At 33.3% G+C, this 12,909-nt stretch overlaps 1 protein-coding gene across 3 annotated transcripts in view; it reads left to right on the top strand.

Annotated features, from left to right (window-relative positions):
• The window catches only part of TLL1 (tolloid-like 1), a 165,571-nt gene that overhangs the window by 96,370 nt on the left and 56,292 nt on the right, over positions 1-12,909 (top strand). For all 3 annotated transcript variants that reach the window (XM_005860504.2, XM_005860503.2, XM_014534979.1), the window contains exons 8-9: positions 1,554-1,678; positions 7,519-7,634. In XM_005860504.2, the coding sequence (XP_005860566.1) occupies positions 1,554-1,678; positions 7,519-7,634 (241 nt within the window). The remainder of the gene's footprint in view (positions 1-1,553; positions 1,679-7,518; positions 7,635-12,909) is intronic.

Here is a 12,909-nt window from a genome sequence, read left to right as displayed (position 1 = left end):
AGCTCCTGCATTGAGTGTCTGCCCCCTGGTGGTCAGTGTGTGTCATAGTGACCAGTCATTCCCAGTGGTTCTGCTGTTAGGGTCAATTTGCATATTACCCTTTTATTATATAGGATAGTTTCTCTCTTTTTTTAAAAAAAGTCCTTAAATACACACTCTATTATTCTCACCACTTAGAATAGTCCCCCAGTCCATTGAACTTTCTTTAGAGCTATAAAGTTGGCTTCTATTGCAAAATTAGGCTGTATTTTTAGTGCACTGTTTAGCCTGGGATGAGCTGCCACTATCCATTGCTCCCCTGGTTGCAAGTCTCATGGGGTCCCTTGAAGAAGGGTGGGGAAGGGAATGGTGCATTGTGCTCACCTGGGGGAGAGCGCACACTGGGTCTTTTTTGTTGAGGGTATTTATCTGGAGTCAGAATTTTTAGTTATGCATATTAAGACAAATAGTGAGTTTCTGTTACAACCTTGGGAACAAACAACTCAGTAGCCATACCTTACCATTATTAAGGCATTACTTAGTTAGTTGATTATTAATTTTAACATGAAACATTTTATACTATATGTATGTGTATGTATGTGTGTATATCATTGAACTATTTTGCTTTATACTCTTCTATCTAAAATTTGACACTCTTTGTTTTTCCTTGTTCTTTAACATGTACTGTAGTACTTGGAAGAATACTAAGATTAGAAGAATCTAAGATTTAATTAGAAGAATACTAATATTAAATTAGTAGTTTAACTAAGAAATGAACCTACACACACACATGAATATATGTGTGTATTTTATTTCTCTTTTACAATTTTAGTAACTTCAAAAATATTTATTGTAGGTTGTCTTTAAGAAATATAGCTACATGAGGAAGACTTGTTTTACAATTTGGTAATCCAAGGGGTTCTTAGATCTGCTTGAGAGATCCAAACAAAAGCCATGTGTATGTAGTGGGGGACTATATAGAATTCTAGGTTTCGAAAATCATGTAATATACATTTCTAAGGAAAATGTGAATATCATCACTGACTCCATGTTAGGCATACATACAGGGTGTTCCAAAAAATGTATACGACTTGTTTTACAATTTGGTAATCCAAGGGGTTCTTAGATCTGCTTGAGAGATCCAAACAAAAGCCATGTGTATGTAGTGGGGGACTATATAGAATTCTAGGTTTCGAAAATCATGTAATATACATTTCTAAGGAAAATGTGAATATCATCACTGACTCGATGTTAGGCATACGTACAGGGTATTCCAAAAAATGTATACACAATTTGAATAATTTGTTAATTCGAATGGGTTAAATCTGAAAAGAAAGAAACATCAACTGAGCTATCAGCTATTAAAATGTGTATCCTTTTTGGGGGAACACCCTGTATTTAGCACACATTTTATTTCTACTTTAATAAAAGTGTTTTGACACACGGGTTAAAGCACATCACTGATGTTTTTCCCCGTAGATTGACTTGAGTTTGAAAAAACCCCTAATACTTGTAAGAAGTATATGTGTCTTAATTGGGTGACTTATGTGTGGCTTGCTTCTGATTTTTTTCAGGGGGATGTTTCTGGACACTATTCTCCCTTCTCGTGATGATAATGGCATACGTCCCGCAATCGGTCAGCGGACCCGTTTAAGCAAAGGAGATATTGCACAGGCAAGAAAGCTGTATAGATGTCCAGGTATTGCACCATACAAACACAGAAGCGTGATTGTGCCAGATGAATAAGCCACCATTTACTCAACTGTTTACATGTCTCTTTCCATGCTGGCAAGTGACTTATTCAGTTCAAAGTCAGTAATCAGAAAATGAAATAGGAGAGAACTCTGGAACACCCACTGATATAATTAAAAACAAATTGCTAGAAATCAAATTTCAAGCACAGGGATAGTAAGTTTTATTTCTTTTAATTTAAGGAGTAAAAGAGTAAAAGGCATGTTTGTCTGATAGTTATTAAATAGTTGCATGATTTCAAAGTCAAATTCTGGGTCTCCTTGGTAATATAAAAAGAATGTCCTTTAGTTTGACTTCAGATTTGAGTCCTGAATGATCTTTTCTTGCAAGTACCATCATTAATGGCATATAAATTAAAATTTTATTATTGGAATTGATAAATTAGTTGCAAAAAATTAGTTCTAACCATGTTGCTAATGAGCCACTGATTGTTTTTCTACTGGATAAAGTTGTGGAAAAGATTAATAGAAGGTCCTGATTGTTTTTTCTACTGAATAAAGTTATCAAAAAGATTAATGGAAGGTCTTAATAAGAAAGTTCCAAGGGAACACTAGTGCTTTATTGGTTCAAGGAAAAAAAAGAGTCAGCTTCCAATTTGGAAAAGCTGTGTATTCTATGCACCTACTGTACACTCAAAATCCTCTACTAGTAAAATACCTTATTTCAAAGAAACATATTTACCTTAACTTAACATGGATTTTCCAAATTGTTTTGTCCATGTATTTATGTAAAACACACATGCATGTGTAGTATTTGTTTGTTAAAATCTAAATTTTCACAGGGAAGATGAATTTATAAACAGATGTCACCACTATGATAAAACACATGGGTGATTCTTGGCTAATTTCTGGCAGTATTGGATGAACTATGTTTTTTAAATTTCAAAATAGAAAATTATGGAAAAGATTATGTGATTAATAGCAACTAAATAAATGGACAGTTCTCATATAAAACATTTTGATTGTCTCTCTAAATATATATGTATGTACATTATACTTCAAGAGCACACTAGAGATGCATTTACAAAATGAATTGTAGAAAAGTCAGTCAATGGGAATCAAAAGATTCACATGTATGACACTAATTTAATTTTCAACCTATGGCTCTTGAATATTTTAGTTATTAAGGGGAAAATAATTAGTAAGCATAATTTTTACTTGAGACTTTAATCATGTGCATAGATAAATGGGCTATTTTCTTACTTGAAATATAGTAATATGTACATTGCTTTGTTTAATATGGCAAAAACCACAGCATATAGGCATCATCATTACTGAGGAATATATCTTGTGTTTCTAAAACAGTATAAAAAACAAGTCTCTGTTTTGCAGCTTATAAAATGCAAGGAATAAGGGAGAACTAAAAGATATGTTTATATATTTTTTAAAAAGATATGTTAACTTTTAATTCCCAAGGTCTTTGAGAATGACTTGGGCTTGATTTTTTTTGTTTTCATTTTTTACTTTTGTATTTATTTCACTATAGTTGGTGTTCAATCTTAAATTGGTTATATTAGTTTCAGGTGTACAATATAGCTATTGGATATTTTTTTACCTTACAGTGTGATCATCCCACTAATTCTAGTAATCATCCGTCCTTCATGTTCACCAAGCAACACACTCTCTTTCTCTCTTTTTCTAACTCTCCCTCTTTCTATTCTTTCTCTGTCCCTCTCAGCACTGTACCCACCCCTTCCATCTCTCTCTCTCTCTCTCTCTCTCTCTCTCTCTCGTAGGCGCTAGTTCTGAGCCCTATTTATGGTTATGTATTTAAGGTTCTTCATTTCCTCACAATGGGAGTACTAATGATGTTAGTAAACATACACTTGCCATTGTCAAAATACAGTTCAGCTACACTGATGCTGTCGGTTTAACAGTAACTCCAAGTGCATCAGTGGAATTGTGGTAAAGACCCACAATTATACACTGAAGTCTAAATAGGATGACTCATCTGAGAATCACCTAAGAAAGTAAGAATTTATAACGTGACACTTGGTTGTTTCTTGCTTTTAATAGAGAAGAGGGTTTTATAGAACTGCATATTTCTTTGGAGTCTGTCTTGCTGTTTTGTTAGAAATTGCTGATGAATAGAGTCAATAAAGCTATTTGGCTACTTTTTACTCCAACTTTTTTACTCCATATAAGTTTATGCTCAAAGTTCTATTGCTTCTGCATCCTATAGAGCTGTTCCTTAGAGTTTAATCTTGAAAGTATGCCTGACCTTCACACATAGATATTCAAGGTTGTGACTTTTCTGGTCTGTAATTGCATTTTCTCTTAATTTACTTTTTCTGTAGCCCAATGCCCTTATTGTTTATAACTACTTAGTACTTATACCAACTATCAACTCTAATATTATCTTCATAATTCTTTCTTAATTAAATATGTCAAATAACAGTGAATTTATGAGGAATATAAAGTAAATACCTTATAATAAAGAAGCTTCCAAGGATATCTTTCTTTTAAATACAAATGTTATGTGTTGATTTTGTGTATGGTGACAGATAAAGGTCTAAGTTCATTTTTTTGTATGTGTATAACTAGTTTCCCCAACACCATTTGTTGAAGAGACTGTCCTTTCCTCACTGTGTAGTCTTGTCACCCTTATTGAATATCATTTTACTGTATATGCATGGGCTTATTTTTGACTCTTTATTCTGATCCATTGGTCTGTATGTCTATCTTATGACAATATCACACTGTTTTGAATACTGTAGATTTATAATACATTTTGAAGTCAAGAAGTGTGAAGCTTCCATATTTGTTCTTCTTAAGATTGTTTTAGTTGTTCAGATTTTGTGGTTCTATATGAATTTTAAGACTTTTTTCTTTCATTTCTGCAAAAAAAGCCATTGAGATTTTGATAGAGATTGCATAGAATCTGTAGGTAATGTTGAGTGGTATGGAAATTGTAGCAATATTAAGTCTTCAAATCAATGAACACAGAATTTCTTTACATTGCTTTGTTTTCTTTAATTTTTTTTCCTGTGGTATTTTGTTGTTTTCAGTGTATAATTCTTTTTTCACATTGGTTAAGGTATTCTGAATATTTTATTCTTTTTGATGCTATTATAGATGGGATAGTTTTCTTTATTTCCTTTTCAGATTACTTGTTGTTAGTGTATGGAAATGTAACTGATTTTTGTATGTTGATTTTCTGTCCTGCTATTTTGCAGAATTTATTAATTCTAACAGTTTTTTTGTGAATGTGTGGCATCTTTATGGTTTTATACATATAAGATCATGTCATCTGCCTAGAGAGATAGAAGCTTAACTTCTGTTTTGTTTTAGAGTAATTTCAATTAGGAAAGTGATAATTTTCTTTGCATATTTTAAAGCCTTTTTTTTTTTTTACTGGATTTGACTGCATTTGTAATTCAAAAACACATTCTAACAATTAAGGCCACAGTCTTCCTTTCTGTGAAAAAGGTATGTAAGTAGACGTCATACCTTAGGGCGTCATAATAGTTGACCCTTACAAAGCTACTTTATGAAGTACATATCAGTAAGATAGTCGCTTTAGAGAAGAGAAAACTGAGGTGGAAGCTTGTAAGACTTACTTGTATGACATAATTAGTAATGCCATAACAGTTTTCTCATCCACATCCCTTGTAGAGTATGTGGGCAGACTATGCACTTTATCTTAGTGTCACATTTTCCTTGGTAATTTTTCTTTAATTCTTTTAATAATAAAGTTTGCTCTTTATATCTGAGCATTAATCCACAAATGGCTGGGAAAATGGATGAAAATCTTCTGTTAGTAGGAATTAGGTAGCCTGGGACAACCACATGTACTAGGAAAATGGAAAAATAATTACCACAACTTGACTATTGTTTGTACTTCTTGCATTTATAAGCAGGTGCTATGTATTTATTAAATTTTTGAATTATATGTTATATTTATTTTTTCATTTATAGAATCTTTTATTTTTCATCATATCATTATTGTTATATTTGTGGATTAACTATATTTCTTTGTTTTAATTCTACTTTAGGAAATACAGTACCAGCATTCTATGTAGTTTAGTGGAGGTTTCAATCATTACAGAATTTATTTTTAAATTTTTGTGAATTCTAGCTCTTTTCATTGAAACACACTCAACTCCAATATGACTAGCATCTAAACTGACTTTATTGAGAAGCACATTGTTTGCATCCATAAATCTTAACACATTTAAACTTTTTAAGGGTTCTTATAACATCATATTTATCAAGTGCCCTTCTTGATTCATGAAAAGTCCTGAATTGTGTATTTTTGACCAATGAGCATTTTTGTTTTGTTCTAAAGTTGCTTTTATCAGAATAAATATTACTTACTCTTACTTTAAACTTATTTTGCTGTGCAAACATAATTTCTGTGTTTCTAAATAAATATTTATATTGTATCAGACTCTTTTTACAGCTCTGTTTTGTGTTTTCAAAGTCATCATCTTTCTTTTTTACATTAAGTTAAGATATGCAAAACCATTGGCAACTTATTGAGGATATGATGAGCTGCCGGTAGCTGTTGGTTTCTCATATGGAAATATCTCAGTTTTTATTTCAGTCTTCGTTAGAGGGAAGAAACTGTTCTTTCACATTGTTGTTGAGTAAAAGTTTAAAGATGACTGGCTGCAGCAGAGAAATTATTTTTGAATTAAGGATACTTAAAGCATCCTAGGTTCATGTAGCTCATACCGTGTCTTAAAAAACAACAGGAAAACCCGTTATAGAATGACTCTGACCTTGGCTGCACCAATAAGCTAATTACACTCTGCTTTTTGCCTTTGTTGAAATGGCCCTAGAGATATCAATCATACAGATCTGAAGGCTGTGGAGCTGATAATTTGCTATTTCAGATGACTAGTAATTACTTCCAAGAAATTAGACAGGCTTAGTAAGAGAAAAATGTAATTGCTTTTCCAGCAATTTGTACTTATGATCAACAGAAAAGAGAGAGTAAATAAACATCTACATCCTGTTGGAAAATTTGAGTCTTCCATGATTTTTTAAAATATATTTTCACTGATTTCAGAGAGGAAGGGAGAGATAGAAACATCAATGATGAGAGAGAATCATTGATTGGCTGACTCCTGCACATTAGACCGAGCCTGCAACCCAGGCATGTGTCCCCCTACTGGAATCAAACCCGGGACCCCTCGGTTCACAGGCCGACGCTCTACCCACTGAGCCAAACTGGCCAGGGCGTCCATGATGTTTTTTATCTTTCAGTTTTGGGGGGCTTATTTTGAGAAAAACTTTTATTGTGATTACATTTTGGTACCACTTTTATGGATTACTTATTAGTTATTAGTTAAGATTTTTTTCAACTTTCACATGGAATATTTCAATGTAAACTGAACTTAGCCTCAATTTACATTGAATATGTTGATGGAATGTTTCATGTGGTCTCAGAGCCACATCAACAAGGTAGCGACTGACCTGAATCAAAATATGGGTCATTTACAAGTTGGCTACTGGCCCCTTGGGAAGGGATGGCAGAGGTTTCCATGAGGAAGGACTTCATACAGGCCAGTTATTTATCTCCGAATCTCATGATTCAGTTAACCCTAGTGATCCCTTTAGGTATAGTGAAATTCTTATGAGAGACATAAAAATAAATTATTTAGAAAGGGAAAGTCTTTTATAAAATACAAATACATACTCTTGTCTAACACTAAAAGACTCATGGTTTTAATTATGATGCCCATAGCTTTCATTAAAATTAAAAATGATCTTATACTTTTTAGGAAATAATAGATGTTATCTTTTTTAAAAATCAAATATATGTATTTTATTTTTATTTCAGCATGTGGAGAAACCCTACAAGAGTCCAACGGCAACCTTTCCTCTCCAGGATTTCCCAACGGCTACCCTTCTTACACACACTGCATCTGGAGAGTTTCTGTGACCCCAGGGGAGAAGGTAGTTTATAATATCAAGAGTTCTCTTTTACTCTCATATAAGTGCAGAGGTTTATTTTTCAAATTTAATTTGCTTTATTTTTTTATTCTTGTTTAATTAATCAAATAAAAGACTAAATAGTTCAAAAAATTTATAATGGGTTTTAAAAGATTAAACATTCTATTTTACCAAAATATACAGAATGGCCAATGTAAAAGTAAAAGACCTATTGATAATTTCTTTATCAAATCATGCTCATTAAAAAGGAATAAAACATGATACAGAATGTCATTAAATTTATCTTCCTGAAGATGATCACATGAGTTATTATCTAGAAACATCACAGCACCCTTGTTACAAACATTCTCTTTTTTTTTTTATAAGATTGTGTGTTTCCTGGAACTAGAGGACAATTTTTCAGTATATTGGAAAATTTAATCAGTAGGTTAAAAGTCAGAAGCATGAAAATATCTAATTTTTAAAGTACATATGTTAGAGACAAAATTATGGAAGAATATATAACAAAACAATGCTTATTTATCCTTGTTGGATTTATATATAGGTTTCATTTCTTTTTCTTTTTTTAAAAGAAATATTTTTATTGATTTCTGAGTGGAAGGGAGAGAGAGATAGAAACATCAATGATGAGAGGAAATCACGGATTGGCTGCCTCCTGCACATCCCCTACTGGGGATCAAGCCCACAATCATGCATGTGCCCTTGACCAGAATTGAACTCAGGACCCTTCAGTCCGCAGGCCGACGCTCTATCCACTGAGCCAAACCAGCGAGGGCTCATTTCTTCTTTTATTTTCTATGATAAGCATACATTATTTTATGCAGGAAAAACATAATTTATTCATTTATTTTTTATTTGTTTATTTATTAGTTAATCCTCACTAGAAGATATTTTTCCCATTGATTTTTAGAGAGAATGGAAGGGAAGCAGGGAAGGAGGGAGAGAGAAAAAAATCAATATGAGAGAGACACATTGATTGGTTGCCACCTGCACGCACCCTGACCAGGGCTGGGAATCGAACCCAGTCATGTGCCCTTGACTGGGAATTGAACCCACAACCCTTTGGTGCTCGGGCCAACATTGTACAATACCAGCTAGGGTGGGAATATATCATTTAAAAAATAAAAGTATTGTTGTACAACAGTGTGAATGTGCTTAATGCTACAGAACTGTACACTTGAAATGGTTAAAATGGTAAATTTTATGTTATGTATATTTTACCACACTAAAAAAAAAAGATTGTCAGTGCATGTGTGTGTCTTTGTAGGAGTAAGCCTGCCAAGGTAAAGACAGAGTTCTGTCCAATCTGAGGCTGTTTTTGATGTTGCACAGGACATGCTGGTAACAGTCCAGGATGTGCAGCTGAGAATGTAGCTGTGTTGAGCTGATAAAAGCATGCAATATCGATTCTTCCATCCCTCAGAACTGATTGATCTTTTAACAAGGATAGACTTCTTACATATTGAATACAGTTAGCATTTTTTTTCTTTTCCTATGTAACCCATTTAAAAGCTATCATTTGACTACTTTAATTTTGAAAAAAATGTCTTGTTAACCACTCATCTAACAGTTTACACATATGGGGTCAATTTACAATATAATGTTTATATTGGCAAAGGCACAGCTTAAATCTAGCAATTGCTGTATAGATAAATTGTTGATTCCATTAAAATGTGTCTTCTGGTGTGTGAAAGAAATCTTTGCTATCAGGAATCTTATGCACATATATCAAGGACAAGGCCTAGTGATATCCTAGGCAAGCTCTGAAAAATAGTTGACGAAAGCAAGATACCACTTATCATGGATTTGCAGAGATAAGAGAGCTCAGATCTTGGAGTTAATGCAGTTAATTCAGAGAAACATGGAGAGCACTGACTGAAAAAGGAAGGAGGAGGACATTTTTAGCAGCATTGCAGAGTATCATCTAGAGAAGTTGCAACTGAGTGGATATAAAGTTGGAATGGGAATTAAGGAAAGGGAGGAAGAACATATATGCATAGCCCATGGACACAGACAACAGTGTGGTGAAGGTCAGGAGAGAGGGGGGCAGAGGCTGGGTGACGGTGGGCAAGGGTGGAGGAAATGGGGGTTATCTGTAATAGTGTCAGCAATAATAAAACATATATACTAAATATAACAAAATATAACACAAAATTAATTTGTACCAAATGGGATATCTGCAAACTGTTTGTAGCAAAGTATATAATCACTGAATGAAACCTCTACTAAATTATGTAATGTATATATATGGCTTCAGAAATAATAAAATCTATTACATTTTTTAAAAGACCCTGTGAGTAGTTGGTGATGATAAATCAAAATTTTAAAATCCAGATATCACATATGTTTAAGCAGAAAAATTATTTTCATAGTGTAATTTAACTCCTGTTTCTCACCTGTCATATAGTTAATCCCTGATGGAATTAGAGATCTATCTGAGTCAGACAACTAGTCTGTTGTAAGGCAGGGCCTTGAACCAAGGCCACAAGCTTCCTTGTCCATCTTTTATATTTTAAAGTAAAAAATCCTTTACTTTGACATGTTGATTTTCCTGAGAAAATTTAAAGTTGAGCCTATATTGCCCTAGTAGCCGATTAAGCTCAGTGGGTAGAGTGTCCGCCTACAGAGTGAAGAGTCTAGGGTTTGATTCTGGTCAAGGGCACATACCTCAGTTGCAGGCTCAATCCCCAGCCCCAGTCGGAGTGATTGCGGGAGGCAACCAATTGATATGTTTCTCTCACATCCATGTTTCTCTCTCACTCTCTCTCTCCCCCTCCTTCTCTCCCTCCCTCCCTTCCATTCTTCCTTTTAAAAAAAAAATCAATGGAAAATATATCCTTGGTGAGGACTGACAACAACAAAATCGAGCCTATATTTTTGTGTTTCCCAGTATAGTTAGATTAAGTAAATTGGATTATGTTTTTATTTCATAACTGTTGTAGCATTTATATTGTGATAGATGCCTGAATATGTATCATGGAAATAATAATATAGGAGAATCTTAACAATACTTCGGATTATTAGTGTTTTCTACACATTATCCAAGTAAGTTCTTCGGATTTAATTGTGCTGAGATCAGCTTGATATGATGACCTCCACGTTACAGTGAAAAAATTCATTCAAACGCAGAAATTTTAAGTAAACTAACAAACTGAGAAGCTAGAAGTTTAATCCTGGCTTTCTGACTCCCAATCACAGACGGCTTCTAGTTGTAGGAAAAGATGCAAACTTTTCCCTTTAGCATGATACAGTTCAAAGCTGAACAAAAATGTAATGATCAATTATTCCAGGAGTTGGCACATTTTTTGGAAAGGATATACAGTAAATATTTTTAGCTTTGCAGGCTATACAGTCTGTTTCAAACACTCAGTTCTATTGTTTAGTCCTAGAAATTATGTAAAGTAATGTTTCCAACAAAACTTTCTTTATAAAAACTAGCTGAGGGCTGGATTTGGTGCATCGGGCATAGTTTACTGATCCCTGTTCTGCTCCTAGTCTTATTTCTGAGAAGAAAACTGTAGTTTCCCTAGAGAGTTTATAAGTCTTTCCTAAGCTGCTTCTGGATAAAGGCCAGAAATCTGTTTAATTTACTGCTTTTGATTCTAATATCTCTTTCCAAAAAACCACTTCATGCTATCAGTATAATTGACAAGATTTGTAACATCTTCCCCATCCTCAGCACAATAAGGTATAAATGTTCTAGTTGATCTTTCTATGGTGCTCATGGAATTAGTTTAGGTAACCAATAACATCTTCATCATTCTGACAAAAGTTCATTGATTAATCTTCCTCTGAAGACTTACAAACATCTGGTCCCTAGACTATTGATCCGTCTTTCTTCAATATTCTTCACTTTCTTTGCATCATTGGACAGCAAAGTTTTTAATAAGCAAACTCCACCACAATTGTATCAATTTAACTTCACAGAATAACAAATAAGACTCTTGACTGATAAATGGGAAATTTTTAAATTGTTCCTTATATCTCCCTCAATCACCTGTTCCAAGGGAACTATGGGTACATCGATAAATGGTAATACTTATCATAAGAAATAAAACATCTATATAATTGTGCTCAGTAGTTTTTATTTTGCCATTCTTTGGGAAAAGATGCAACATATTTGCATAAAATAGTATAATATAAAACAATCAAGTATTTTCCAGTGCTTATGGTTTGTAATTCATGTATGGATTCTGCTAGCAACCTTAGGAAAGGGCCAGCATTTTACTTCTAAATCAGAGCCCTCCGATTTGATTTTTAGAAAATCTATCTTTATTACATTTTCTGCTTTGAAAGGGCTCTGTGTTTTATATTAAAGTAGGCCAGTTTTCTTTCTCTATGGTGCTTGGCGTTTAAAATAGAAGTTTAAAAACAAGATAGGAAACTTTTCTGTTTAGAGTTATTCTCCTTCCAAATGTGTGTGTGTGTGTGTTCCAGACTTCAAATATTAACTATTTGTTAGCAATCCAAACACATTGTTTCAATTCTGAATAACGTTTGATGATATACATAACTTCCAATTTAGCTCATCTTTTTTACCTCATTGAGGAGGAAGTTGAATTATTCTTACACTAGTATAAAACTCCCCTTTAAAGCCAAGAGGGAAGGCACAAAATAAGCCTTGGGGTCTACTACTGTTCATGTCTGTATTCTAGCTGTGCCAACTCTGCTGTAATAAATGAATTCTTATATGTTCTATACAGACTTGAATCCCTTGTGATTGCCATAAGGGAGATACAAATGCAAATGAAACTTAACACTGGTAGTATTCCCTGAGAAAAACCAGAAATTATTTCCCAATCATGTCCTAAGAATGACTTAATGCTGTATTGGTATTCAGAAATAGAGGAGAAACATTTTGGTATCTTCAGAAAAAAATAGTTCAGAAATAATGCATTTTGATAATCAACTGTTGAGGATTATTTACAAAGAAAGGAAATGATAAGTCCTTTATCCTTGGCTATTTTGGACATTTTTGTAAGCATTTTTGAAGGTATTTGGAATGATAAAATTAGATGCAGGAGAAGAAAAGATAAAAGAAGAACTATGAATAAGGTAGATAAAAATAAATGAATCATTTTCTTAAAACCGAATTATGCCACATCTACTGTATTACATTTTTTAAAGTGTGTCTCTATTTTTACATCTTTAGTAGATTTCATCTCATTGTAATCTAGAAAGTACATTTAAAGAAATTTAAATGCATTCAATTTAATGGTGAAATGTTAATGCCATTATTAGGTACAATTGACTTTCATTATAGTTTGATAAATTCTTA

The sequence above is a fragment of the Myotis brandtii genome, unplaced genomic scaffold, assembly GCF_000412655.1.
Source record: "Myotis brandtii unplaced genomic scaffold, ASM41265v1 scaffold136, whole genome shotgun sequence".
NCBI classification, from domain to species: domain Eukaryota; kingdom Metazoa; phylum Chordata; class Mammalia; order Chiroptera; family Vespertilionidae; genus Myotis; species Myotis brandtii.
Note: the sequence above shows the minus strand (reverse complement) of the source record. Positions and strands in the feature narration are given on the sequence as shown.